The sequence below is a fragment of the Echiichthys vipera genome, assembly GCF_963691815.1.
Source record: "Echiichthys vipera genome assembly, chromosome: 20".
NCBI classification, from domain to species: Eukaryota; Metazoa; Chordata; class Actinopteri; order Perciformes; family Trachinidae; genus Echiichthys; species Echiichthys vipera.
Genome location: NC_139845.1, coordinates 15,886,642 through 15,899,557, shown reverse-complemented (window position 1 = coordinate 15,899,557; position 12,916 = coordinate 15,886,642). Strand labels below are relative to the sequence as shown.

The following is a 12,916-nucleotide window of genomic DNA, read 5'->3' as shown; positions in this document are numbered from 1 at the left end:
TGTGTCAAGTCCAGGCTGAGCCTCTGAGCACTTTAAATGTCAGAGCTGGAAAGGGCTGGTGTTCGACGTACAGAGTCAATCCATTTGAACTCAAGTTAATTTTGCTTTCTAGTGTCTCGAACACACACACACACACACACACACACACACACACACACACACACACACACACACACACACACACACACACACACACACACACACACACACACACACACACACACATACACACACACACACACACACACACACATCTGGTATCTAAGCTGTAAAGGAAAAAGTTAATGTTTTTGTGAACACATATTTCTGTTTATATTAGTGGTTGTTGACCTCATAATAAACGAGTGAAAGCTCTAACTGTCTCTGTGTCATCCCACATTGCATTGCATAACAAACACTCAATTTTTACCAGCCAGGACAGCGATGTTGGTATTGTTTTACGTTGTGAATCTATGTGTGTGTGTGTGTGTCGTCGTGGAAAAATTTGTCCAATCCTGGAGACACCCACTGTAGTGGGAACTAGCACAAGTTGGTGGTTTTAAGTGTCTGTTTGGTGTTTATATGTCTGTCTGTTTGTGCGGGCAGATTTTGTCACAGCTTGCCATGCAACCATGCAAGACACAGTCACAAAAGGTGTGTAGTTGAGATAAAAATGAAGGCCTACTTCAGATCCCACCCACTTTCAAACTCTATACTCAATACTCAAAATCACCCCTGTTGTAGTTCCTGTTGCAGTAGGTGTCTCCAGGAACACATTTTGCTGTGATGACACACACAGACCCACAAGGACTGGTAACTACGGCTGGTAAAAGGCCCACTTGAGAAAACCCTCCCAAAGACCCTCCCATAGTAGAGGCTTAGCCCCTCTAAATATATAAGTCTAAATATACTTAATATCACCTGTGACACCCCTGGTATATTTCCATCTAGGCCAGTTAGACCATGTGACATCTGTTCCACGCTGGCATCTAATTCATGCCACATTTGACTTGTTGCTTGGTAACATACTGTGTAAAATATTACAAGGGATCTTATTGCGCAACTGTCCAACCTTTCATATCCATCAGAGGTTGTAAACAATAGCCTGCTCACCACCCACACAGGTACACACTTACAGGAGAGCTGCCCAGTGCCATCAGTCGGTCATTTCCAGCTGGCCACTGGACAGCTTCAGTTGAGCTGAGTAGAGTGACTTAGTGACTTATCAGTAGCTCCTGAGGAAAAGGAGTGCTTTTTTTTTTTTTTTTTCATGTTTCTTGTTTTAGACCTATTTCCAAAAAGTGTGTTGTAAATTACACTACTATTAGGCTTACTACACTCTTATTGTTGCCTCACACGCATAGACTTTTACTTGTGATGCATAATGCCCAGTGAGTAAAAACACAAGGTTGCCAAAATAACCTTTATCAGCCAATGGTAGCTGCTAAATCAATGTGAGCAGGTTCCTGTTTGTGAACCACTGACCCAAAAAACACATATCTATGAAACACAAACCCACAGGTAAACCAGCAAGTGGAAATGGGTGTTTGACCTATTTAAGTCATTTACATTTTCCTTGTGGGGATGAGTCTTTTCACTTTACTTCTGTTTCTGGTCTTTATAAAAGTGAGTTTTCAGGGGATTTTCAAACAGCACCAGCTCCTAGAGCATCATATCTGAGGAACAATAGACACCTTCATGCTAGCCGGCTAATGTCTATTGTTGTAACGCCTGCTGGGACACAGGAGGAGCCGTAGCTGCTATAAAGGGTGAAATCTGATCAAGAGTCACAAAGACAACATAGCAACTAAAGGATTAGTTTCCCCATGCCTTGCTGAAGATTTCACATTCTTCTTCACAGTGCTGCATTTGCTTTCATGCCACGACCAAGGGACTCAAGTGCCAATAAGTACACTTGGTTTTGAAAATAATTTATTTCAAAGCAAAAAACATGTTCTTGAATTGACATGTGTCTTTATAAGAACCAAGATGATGGCTAATTCTCATTGCTAATAATAAAAAAAGAAAATGCGACACACCCATTAGCTTAGACATGACGGATTGCACATTTCTTTCTCATGCCTCAGGCTAAACATTTTCCTGTATCACACCCCTCATGCTCAATCAAAGTAGTCCTCTATATCGATGTCAGGGTTGAGCAGCTCTTCTCCGTACGGAGTCAGATCCATCTGGTTGAGGATCAGGTTTTCAAAGGTCTCCTCAAGGTCTGTTTCCCCGATCAGCACAGCTCCGACCATCCGACCTCCGCTGAGAACAACCTGGAACAGAAACGCGGTACAGGGCTATACTGTTTGAAAATGAGGCTAGACGTGGTGAAATCTCCAGTAGTGGCTTGAAATTATTCCGGTGATGTGAGGGAAGACATCTATATATGATGATTTCATGTGACAAAAACATTGATTGATATCTCCAATTTGAATGAATGACCAGCTGATCATGCTTTGCTTGGGGCTCATTAGCGGAATTAGATCATACCCACAGAAAAACATTGGTCCCTTTCACACAGCTACAAATATCTAAATTGAACACTCTCCAAATGCCAATGGCACTACAAAAATGCCAAAGATCTTGTGATTTTGCTACTGCTACATGACAGTAAAAAGTAACTTTTTTATGTAACTGAATCAATATTGGTAAATGAGCCACATAAATTAGACTGGCCCGGTAAAAAAGACCCACTTGAAAACTAACACACAAGAGCATTAGTGCTCACCTTGACATACTCCTGGCCTTTGCTACAGCGTAACAGCAGCTCATGGTCGGGCCCCAGCCCCTGCCCATTAAACTTTCCCAGCAGGACCACCTGTGGAATGACCAGCAGAGGGGAAGTTGTTTAAATGCACAGTGTGAATGAACCTAGAGACACTAAAGTACATTCAAGGTAGCTCTGTGAAATGACCTTGAAAGGTCTGGAAAGAAATGGTAATGATTTTCCAAGTAGATGATTAACATTAGTTATTATTTTAACAGCTTCACAACACTGTAGGAAAATGTCACATACCTTGTAGTTGAAGAATTTGGTAATGTGCGAGAAGAGTTCGAAGCAGAAGTCCAATTCTATCGGTTCTGACAGGACGTGTGCCGCCATGCAGCGGCCGGCGTACCAGCCCATCTGACGGGCCTGCGTCCACAAACGCATCTGCACACACACAGTATGAGATTCAAACTATAGAGGAAAATATAACACTGTTTTTCAGCCTCAATATAGACTCTTCTAACACCCTGATGAAATGAACTCTTTTTTTTTTTTTTTAGCTCTTCCACCAGTGCCAGGAGAACTGCAACAAGCCTGTCTTCTTGACGACCTAAATTTCAAACTCATTTCAGGACAAACTGTCAGTGAATTAGAGTCGTGCTGATTGCACAGATGTCCAGCATTTTTTTTTACAGGCCAATAAATGACACACTCATATAAAGGATATCAGGTTCACATTCAGGTGCACATGTTGAATCACTGATGGCAGAATGAGATCAGTTGTTTTTAATCATGTACATTTGTAGAGCTTATACTTTTTGGAAGAACGGAATTTATTCAAAAAGCTTGAACTGAATTTTTATGTGGTGTGTGAGAACTGATGATCTTGCTTTGTTGAAAGAACTGAACTGTATTAAACACAATTGCCAGATTGTATCTTTACACATCAAGATGGTATTCAGATGTGGGGGATGACATAAAGCAAATAACCAGGCCCTATTCTATGTGCTGTAGTTTCTGAGGGAAAACAAAGCCTGAGGCCATGATTTGTCAGTGAGTTACCTGCTGCCACAATGTGCTGTGTTCCCAGCATGCAGTGCACACGTCTCCTGCAGCATACACGTCTGGCTCCGATGTCAACATGTGGTCATCAACCCGCATGCCGCCATCATCTGCCAGTGCAAACTAAATAAATAAAAGTGATCATCATTAAGCACAAGTGGTGGAAGTACTGCGACCCATCATTGTATTTTTATGTAATTTTTTTGATGGGAGTTTAATATTTACCTCTGAGATGTAGTGGAGTAAAATTATAAAGTAGCAGAAAACAGATGCACTCAAGGCAAGAACAAGTACCTTTAATTTGTACTTAAAGTCTAATTGCGTGAAATCATCCCAGACAGTTTTACCAACTATTAACAGAGAAATCTGGTTGAAATCTAACATGAAGCACCAACAATGTAGCAAGCGAACCCGGACTTTATTAAGAGTGTTTTGAAAGACTTACCTACTGGCCCCTGGTACCAGCTCCTCTCGTAGTAAAGTACATTCAAGTCGATAACCAAATCCAATCTAAAAGGAAGGAGCCCATTGGTGCTTCGTTGTATGTGTAATGACTCTTATCATGCTACTGCAGATGTTTGGTGTTATTTTGAGCAGTATTAGTGGTTAAAAAACCCGTTTTAATGCCTTCACCGTACTGCCCCGAAATAATAAGTGTTAGCCACATCCTGCTGTTAGCGACTCTCATGGATTTCACCGTTAATAGTTGTACCACGACAAAAACTGTCTTGATGGCTTATTTGATGCTGAAAAGGACCGTGGGATGATTTTGCGCCGGAATTACACTTGAAGTACAATATTTGAGTAAATGTACTTTCCACTACTGATAAGAACCAATATATGACTATGATATGAAAACTCTTTGCTGTAAAATGTACATTCATTCTTGATGAGGTGGCTCTAAATGGGGAAGGGAGTGATAACAGCTAATTAGCGACACCTTGAGGCACTGATACCCAACTGCATTCCATCGAACGTTTTGTGCAAGAAGATGCAGAGTTGTAGTGTGGGTCCAATTCAAAAACTTTGGAGCACAAGTTAGCTTATTTCTACCATAAATATGACTGTCCTTGCAATTATTTCCAAAATGTGGTCGTTGATACAATGGCAGATCGAATGGCCATTAAACAAATAAAGTCCTGATTTGCCTTTGATGTGCTTTACTTACTAGCTGGTCAGCTAGGTGATCTTATGATAAATGAAATGCAGACGTGAATCTTATGGAAAAACCTACAAAACCTGAAGATCCCCAAAGCAAATATAATTCATGTCGGTGAGTTTACTTACATTGTTGCCATGGAGATATGGCTCAGTGTTTGGCACGACACCTGTGGCACTGACAACAAAATCACAGCCAAATGTTTTGCCGTTTGTCAGCCGGACGTAAACTGGCCAGGATCCTACTGAGAGTAGAGAAAAGGTCAAGGAAAGTTGGAGGGAAAAAGGGAACGAGGAGAGGATGAGTTTAAAATCGGAGCAGCAGGCCTAGTTCTCACCAGTCTCAGGTCTGCGTGTTTGCTGTGGGGAATTGAGCAGCTCCTCAGAGGTGAAGATATTTTCCACCTCACACTGGTATTCCAGTGAAACTCTGCAGGGCACCTGAGCACAGGCCGACAGAGAGAAGAGACACAGGAGAACAGAAGGTAGAAATATATAAAGAAGGTCATATCTTCACAAATAGACTTCCCATGTTCTCATTGATAAGCTTGCACAAACTATCATACCTGCTCTGCTCCTCGTAGAACTATTCCTTCATGCCAGTCTGGACCGAGGGCACTGCCAGCCTCTGTAGGACCAGAACCATGCCTTTGTGCGCTTCTATCTGGAAATTCAAACACAATGATAAGAACATGATGATCTTGGGACAGATTATACCGCAGCATACGAGAAAAAGAGAAATCCATCCGTCACACGTTTGAATAAACCTAAAGTGAAGACCTGCTGTGAAGGTCTGGGACGCTCCGGGTGCTGGTTCCTCTGTGGTGTAGCGAGTTCTCTTACAGGGAGCAGCTCTTTCTGGTTTGTCCACCTCCAGCGATGGGATGAGGAACTGTGCCGCTCCAGCATCAAAGAAGGTGTTTCCTATGGCCTTGTCCTTCACAGCCCAGATCACCTCACAGCCCTCAACTTCATACCTAGACAGAAATGGTTAAAGAAAGCTGAATGTGACAGTGTGAATAATTTAAAATGGTGGTGAAGTTATACGAAGGGGTTACATATAGGTTTGATGCTGTTTGATCGGACAATAGAAAAGTACAAACTGAAAAATATGCTTCAGTATTTCGGTTATAGTTTACTTACACTAATTCCAGAGCAATCCCTCCGTTGCCAACAACAATGATTCTCTTTGCTTTGAATAACCTCTTCTGAAACTCCTGAAACACAAAAACAGGGAAAACTGTTAAGCATTAACATGTGTTCGTTTTGTTTTTAAACCCCAACTAAGGAGGTTGTGTGTTTTTAGTCAAGTTATTTTGGCTGTTTGTAGATTACAAGGACATTCTAGGCCATGTTTATTTTGAAATTAGAGGACTGTGTGCACTCTGTTATTGCCTCCTTTTTTAAACAAAAAATTAGATACTGCAAGCTGCAGCTGTTGAAATGTTACTGGATGTACTTTTGAGCCAAGGACGGTGCTGTGGAATTAACTGTGGCTTAGCATGAACATCACATTCACAAGAATAAAGAAGGAAAATGTCACACTAAAACACAAATAAAATTGGAGGATGTTCATTTTCTCTGGACAAACCGCTTCTGGGTCTGTTATTTTGCATGTTAATACAGACATCAAGGGTGATGGGGATGTACCTGGGCGCTGTCTGTATCCCGTATCCCCAGCACATAAGGGTTGTCCTGGGTTAGGAGCTTGGGTCTGCCCCCACTGCAGATACACAACTTCTCATAACCAAAAACTCGTCCATCGGCTGTTTCCACAGACTGAGAATAGAAAGAAGACAGGGAAATGGTGATAAATGATCAAATCAAGCTTTGAATTTTGTTTCTCTTATCTCCGTTTGGTAGAGTAATGTTCCTTTTTTACAAACTGGTGTTGGATTTTGGACATAAAACTCAGAGCTAGACCATGTGCTGAAACCCCATGTCCACAAGGTGGCAATAACAGACAGATAATTGTCACCAAAAAGCCTTTGTTAAGATATGTCGCAGGAAATTCCTGTCTGAATTTCATTGCAATTCTAACACTATAATCAGTAAACAACTGATGGGGAAATACAGCATGTGTGGCTTATGGTGCTTGCATTTCTTAGCTGCATTTTTACCAGCAGTCACAGTTTCTTATCAAATCTAGCATACCAACCAGAAACAGTATGCTATGTAAACACAGTACACCATAAAATAAAATATTGTGTTTATACACACTATCAAGTTCCATCTAGTAGACTCTGAAACACAGCAACTTACGTGTGATTGCGTGTGAAGTGATTTGACAGCAGAGTGGATGACGGTCAGGTTTGGAAACTTCTCTTCCAAAACACTGGATGGTCTCTCCTCCACATCAAACTCTTCCAGTGTCTTGGACACCTTGCCAACAATGGAAAGGATACAGATGATTTATTACTGATTATTATCAACTCACTTGTGCCTTTTGGACATTTTAGAAATCTGATTTTAGACCGCCTAACTTCTACTTGTAGCTGCTTTACATTGTTGTGTTTCTTTTGAATCCCAGTTGTCATGATCTGTTTATCAATTTGTTTTTCCATTTTGGAAATTTTGAGGGATTTTCTTTGTTTTGATGATGGTGTTGCTTCCTTTTCTGTTTTTTTTCTTTGTCTTTGTAACTCGATGTCATCGTAAGTGAAGGTAGCCCCTCAATGAGCTTTCGAGTATAAATAAAGTTTGAATGAATTGAGTGCAAACTGAGTAGACAAGTATGTATCTATGTATTTAACCCAAGAAACTGTCAGTCGGTAGTTACTTGTATGTGTAATAACGCTCCCCCTGAAGACCATTACCATCATCATCATTGTCCTGACCTGTTTATAGTTGGTCACTGCCTTGATATGGAGACCTGCTGTAATCAGAGCCACATCAGCTGACGGGATCTGGGATGATAGCTGTCAATGACGATTAAGGTTAATGTTAAGTAACTACATCACATCACATGCATTTCGGGAGTAGATCTTAGATCCCAAACGTTAGGTTAATAGATGTATTCTGTGTAGAACATTTATTTATTTCCACCTGCTCAACACACGTCACACCCGCGATGCCACCTCCTACGACCACAAACCTAAAAGTTTTCTCTTTTCTATCTGCCATTCCTTATAGAAAACAGTATCGAGCTAACACTATGCTAGCTCCCGTTAGCATTTCCAGTCAAAATGGTTGCGATATTGTTTTTCTCTCTATGCATGGACACGCTGATCCATATTTAAAACCCAGCGGGTAATTGCTAAGAGTCTCTTAGAGCATTATTGTTATAGCTAGCTGAACAAAGTATCCATTCGCACATGACAACCATGGACATAGAAAAGAGAGATGATAACAGAGCACCGAAGCAACGTAACTTCCGTGTTTACAATTAACTACGGCAAGCAGCAGGAAAGGTTTTCCAAGCGCTGGGACTGATAAACCATCAGTGGTGGAGGAAATACTCAGAGCCTTTACTTAAGTAAAAGCAGTAATACCACAGTATAGAAACAAGTAAAAGTCCTGCATTGAAGTTGTTACCTAAGTAAAAGTACAAAACTATTAACATGAAAATGCACTTAAAAGTGTAAAAAGTAAAAGTAGCCTACTCATTATGCAGAATATAAAAGTATTCATTATCCAGAATGGCCAATTTCAGTATAATATTATTAGATTCTAATTATTGGTAGATTGATTTAAATATCACTTTAATGTTGCTGCTGATAAAGGTGGGGCTAATTTTATTTTCTTTAAATACTGATGTGTATCTTAAAGGTTGAATATGTAGAATCTTTATTAAAAGTTTCGGTATATCCAAAAATAATAATAACACACCCACTGGCGTTTGGAGGGGTACGGAATGAAAGTGTTGCTTTTATAAAAAAATTACATTTGGTCTGAATTATTATTTGAACATTTTTTTTGACAGGTTTGACAATGACATTCTGTTTACATTTTACCAGCCATTAAGCAGCCTTGCAGGGTTGCCAGGGTTGTCTGTTGTTCGGTGCAGCTACTGTAGACTGGCACTGGGTGAGTTTGCCAATCCTGCAGCTGCTTATTTGTCCCAGCAGCTGAGTGACCAGAGACGGGCAAAAACCAGAGTCAATATAGGCCAAGCATTCACTCCATGGACTGAGACAAAGGAGTTCAACGGCATTAAAACACACGTCCAAGTGGCTACGTTTCTCCTTGATCAGTAAGCTAACTTTCATGTTTACTTAGCTGTAACAGCTAACAGTAACTGTCAGTCAAACTCCTCTGCAATACTTGTTTTTGTGGTGTGATTTGCCGGAGGGGACGGGTTCAAACAGACTCTAACAGACTCCGGTCTCCTGTAGGCTACTGGACTGGGTCCGTCTCCAGACATGGCAACCTGAGTGCTTTTAATTATATTCTACGATCTCAAGACTCTAGATGACAATGCTCTGCTCATTCTCCATATTCAACCTTTAATCTATAACAATATATGTCATTTAATTTATTGATAATGGTTTGTATTAATAATCTTAATCTGTAAATTAACTAAAAACTAAAGTTGCCAAATAAATGTTGTGGAGTAAAAAGTACACTATTTCCTCTTAAACAGGGTAACCTAAATATTCTGCTAAAATGAATAATGGCTGAATTCCATTTAATCCAATCCAATATTATTTATAGTGCCAAATCATAACAAAAGTTATCTCAAGACACTTTACATATAGAGCAGGTAAAGACCACACTCTATGACATATTCCTAAGAGACCCAACAATTCCCCCATGTGCAGCAACAACATCTTTAATAATTATAATAATAATAATTTTTATTATTATAGTTATTATATACAGTATTAATCCAGCAATCTTGTGCACACAGTAGCGATGAAAACCTTCAATATAACAGGCAGGAACGTCGAACAGACCCAGCTCTGTGGAGGATGGACATCTGTCTTGACCGGTTGGGGAGAAAGAAAGTGCTAAATCACAGTCAATAATTGCCCTGTGTACTCACACATGCAGACCAAAAAGCCTCAGTCCTCATTTTCTTTCTTTTTTAATACCCTGTAGCTAAATCCATCATTGTCATAAGAATAAAAACAGCAGTGTGTGTGTGTGTTTGCCGAAAATAGTTCGAAATATGGGCCTGTTTTCTGATAGGTTTGAATCAGAATCTCCTTTAATGGCCAAGAATGACTAAACTTCACAGGAATGCAACGGCTTTCAGTGCCTCTCATAAACAAAGCGTCATGGTAATAGATACATATACTGAATGCATAATGTAATTTTTATTTGTTTTATTTAAAGTGGCCCTACAGAAAATGTATGTGTGCAATTATTTATCGACAGAGTATGTGCAGTCTGTTAGCATTTGACAATACAATGAAATTTTATTGCTAACATTCAAAGATATAAAGAACTTATGTTGATTTATTCGTTGTCTAGTTGTAGTCCCTTTATTAAAAGACCTGCAGTGGGAGCAGATTAGAGTCCTTTGTTTTGATTTTTGGTGGTAGGGCAACCCTTTTGTTTATATTTGGATCACAATTGTATCTTTAATGTCAGAGATTAATGTGGTCGCTGGGTCATGAATCAGATCTCAAATTTCATCAAAACATTCATCCGCCGTCATTACTGCAGTGATAAACAACTCACCACGGGATAGCAGTTGAAGTACAGTGCCATTTGTGATTTTACATGGAGTAATCGACAGATCTTGACACGATCCCCATTCTCTGTCAGTGTGTTTGGCGGATAATGGCTGCATTGTTTTTGGATTCATCAGCAAAAGCCGGCACTTGTTCTATTTTTGAAAAACCTTTTATGCAGGTGTTAACCATGCATGGGAGTATTGATGTCAGTGTCTGAGATGATTGGGTCACTGGTAATCAAACACAGGTTAATGCTGTGCGTCATACCTCCCCTCTTCATTTTCATTATGTTACCCTGAATAACCTCTACAGGAAGACAACACATGACTAAATGGCATACAGTACTAGTGATCACAAATATAAAGGAATTTGGATAAATGGTGTTTGTTTATGAAATAAGAACACTGACTGTATTCAATGGATACAACAAAATGTGTACATTTCATTGCTAAAAAGTGAATTTCCATAAACTGTGCGGCACCTGAATATATTATGGAAACCACGCTGCTTTGGAAATTAATTTAACTTTTACTCTATGGCCAACCACATGCCATAAAACACCCATTAAATTGTTAACATTTATATACTTGCAGAACAATAAATAACTGGTAGTTTAATAGAGATTTGTAAGAGGGAGCCCCACAAAATAGCCTCCATTATTGATTACATTACTGGATCACAGTTAATGAACCTGACTATATTTATTTTAAATGCTAATGAGAAGGACAAATACATACATATAAATCTTTCATATTTAAAATAAATGAATAATTCAACTGCAAAATCTGCTGTCATGTCTAATGAATTAGTCACAATACAACGCAAACTTTAATGTCCACCTTAGATGAAATATGTCTTTAACTACACCTCTGCGCAATACAAATATACTTTAGTCTGGCTACACTGGCTCATCAATATGCAATAGGGGGAAGGAACGCTCTGGCTTGTTTGTATTTCTTAAAATCAATCACAATTGTCTTGGGTGGAGCTACATAGACAGTGCTCTTGCATAATATATAGCATAGAGCAGAGGGGACCTCATCCCAGCACTGCACATCTGGTAACCAGACTAATGATATCTAAATCATCTGTTTCTCTCCACCGAGTTATCAGTTAAGACACACCATGTTAGTAACATATAATCTCTCTTATCTCAATGAATCTGATTAATGTAGTTTCAGTTTGTGATTAGTCTGGCATGTCCAGTGCTGCAATAAAGCTTCACTCTGCCCAAGACAGTTGTGATTGGTGAAGATAGGTCTGGCTATGCAAGACTAGTTTGTTATGACAAAAATATGAGTCATTTGGGGGTTATTTCATGCCGGAAAATGGAAATGTTTTCAATGTTCATTTAGAGCACTTGTTTTACATTTTGTTTGTTTGCTGTCTTTTCTTTCTTCTACCACCTGCTTAGTTTGTCAAAAGAATCGATACTTAAGTACTTTTTCAATACCCCTGTGCTATGAAAACTGCTGATCTACAATCAGATTTTCAACCCAAGGCTGCACAGATGAGGGACAACTGTGTGTTGGTATGTGTGCAGTAACTTTTTCTGTGCCAACACTGTGTCCAACTAGCTAGCTGTTTCCAACTTTATCCGGTCCTTATTCTAAGCGAGAGCCTATGTTCCCCGGATCCTATCTTCCCCGCTTTGTTTGTGACCTTTTGGTCCACTGTTCCCCGCGCTTCAACGAAAGGGTCCTATGTTCCCTGGTCTGTTATTTTTTCCACAATCAGTGCCGAATTCCCCGGCAAATAGGCTTATGTAGACCCTAACACTGCCCCCTAACCCTGACCCTAACAGTAACCTCTAGCCGTACCAAAATGCTGAATTAAATCTGTGAAGGTAGAGGCTTATGCGACCGGGGAACATAGGACCCGGGGAACATAGGGATGACGCCCATACCTAAGCTAAGCTAACTGGATGGTGGTTCTATTGACATATTTACTTTTCAGACACAATCTTCTCGCCTAACTTGCAGAAATAAAGCAAACTAGTGTGTTTCCCAAAATGTTGTTGTCAACTATTCCTTGAAAGCTAAAGATCACATGAAATTGCATGAAAGCCGAGCTTGACTTTGTTAAAAAACGAACACACTTAACAACCCAAATAAGTATAGGCTAACAGTGAAGACCTACACACCAAATTGCTGTGTTTTTCTTAGTTGTCCATGTTTCTAGGCAATGACTTAGCCATACAAGGGTCTATAGGGCAACACACATAACTAATACAATGTGCAGTAAGGCATTCCTCTCAGGTTAGCTGAGAGCAGCTTATTAATGTAGCTAATCTTCATCTGTCCTATTGGATGTCTCTCTTACCTACAGAGAAACATGAGGAAAACCCCTTTGTTTGCAAGTTCATTCTGTAGTTTGTGTG

The 12,916-nt window shown here is 39.8% G+C and overlaps 1 protein-coding gene across 2 annotated transcripts; it reads right to left on the bottom strand.

The window, feature by feature from the left end:
- Positions 1 to 1,903: 1,903 nt before the first annotated feature.
- pyroxd1 (pyridine nucleotide-disulphide oxidoreductase domain 1) lies at positions 1,904 to 8,228 on the bottom strand. Of its 2 annotated transcripts, none has more exons than XM_083934795.1 (13): positions 7,961 to 8,228; positions 7,753 to 7,833; positions 7,178 to 7,297; positions 6,566 to 6,694; positions 6,059 to 6,132; positions 5,696 to 5,892; positions 5,482 to 5,579; positions 5,254 to 5,356; positions 5,045 to 5,160; positions 3,758 to 3,880; positions 3,002 to 3,139; positions 2,714 to 2,803; positions 1,904 to 2,258 (listed from the first exon to the last, which is right to left on the bottom strand). In XM_083934795.1, exons 1-13 carry the CDS (start codon positions 8,036 to 8,038, stop codon positions 2,100 to 2,102), a joined length of 1,506 nt encoding a protein of 501 aa, XP_083790921.1. In that variant the 5' UTR covers positions 8,039 to 8,228; the 3' UTR covers positions 1,904 to 2,099. The 2 variants fall into 2 exon arrangements, with proteins under 2 accessions (XP_083790921.1, XP_083790922.1); XM_083934796.1 differs by having other exon boundaries at positions 5,045 to 5,157.
- Between the last annotated feature and the right edge of the window lie 4,688 nt (positions 8,229 to 12,916).

Bases quoted from the DNA above. Each gene is read 5' to 3' on its own strand.
- pyroxd1 (XM_083934795.1), bottom strand. From the start codon at position 8,038: ATGGCAGATAGAAAAGAGAAAACTTTTAGGTTTGTGGTCGTAGGAGGT. The intron at 5,161-5,253 runs GTGAGAACTAGG...CTCTACTCTCAG, and splicing joins AACACGCAGACCTGAGACTG to TAGGATCCTGGCCAGTTTAC. The intron at 3,881-5,044 runs GTAAGTAAACTC...TTATTTATTTAG, and splicing joins CATATCTCCATGGCAACAAT to TTTGCACTGGCAGATGATGG.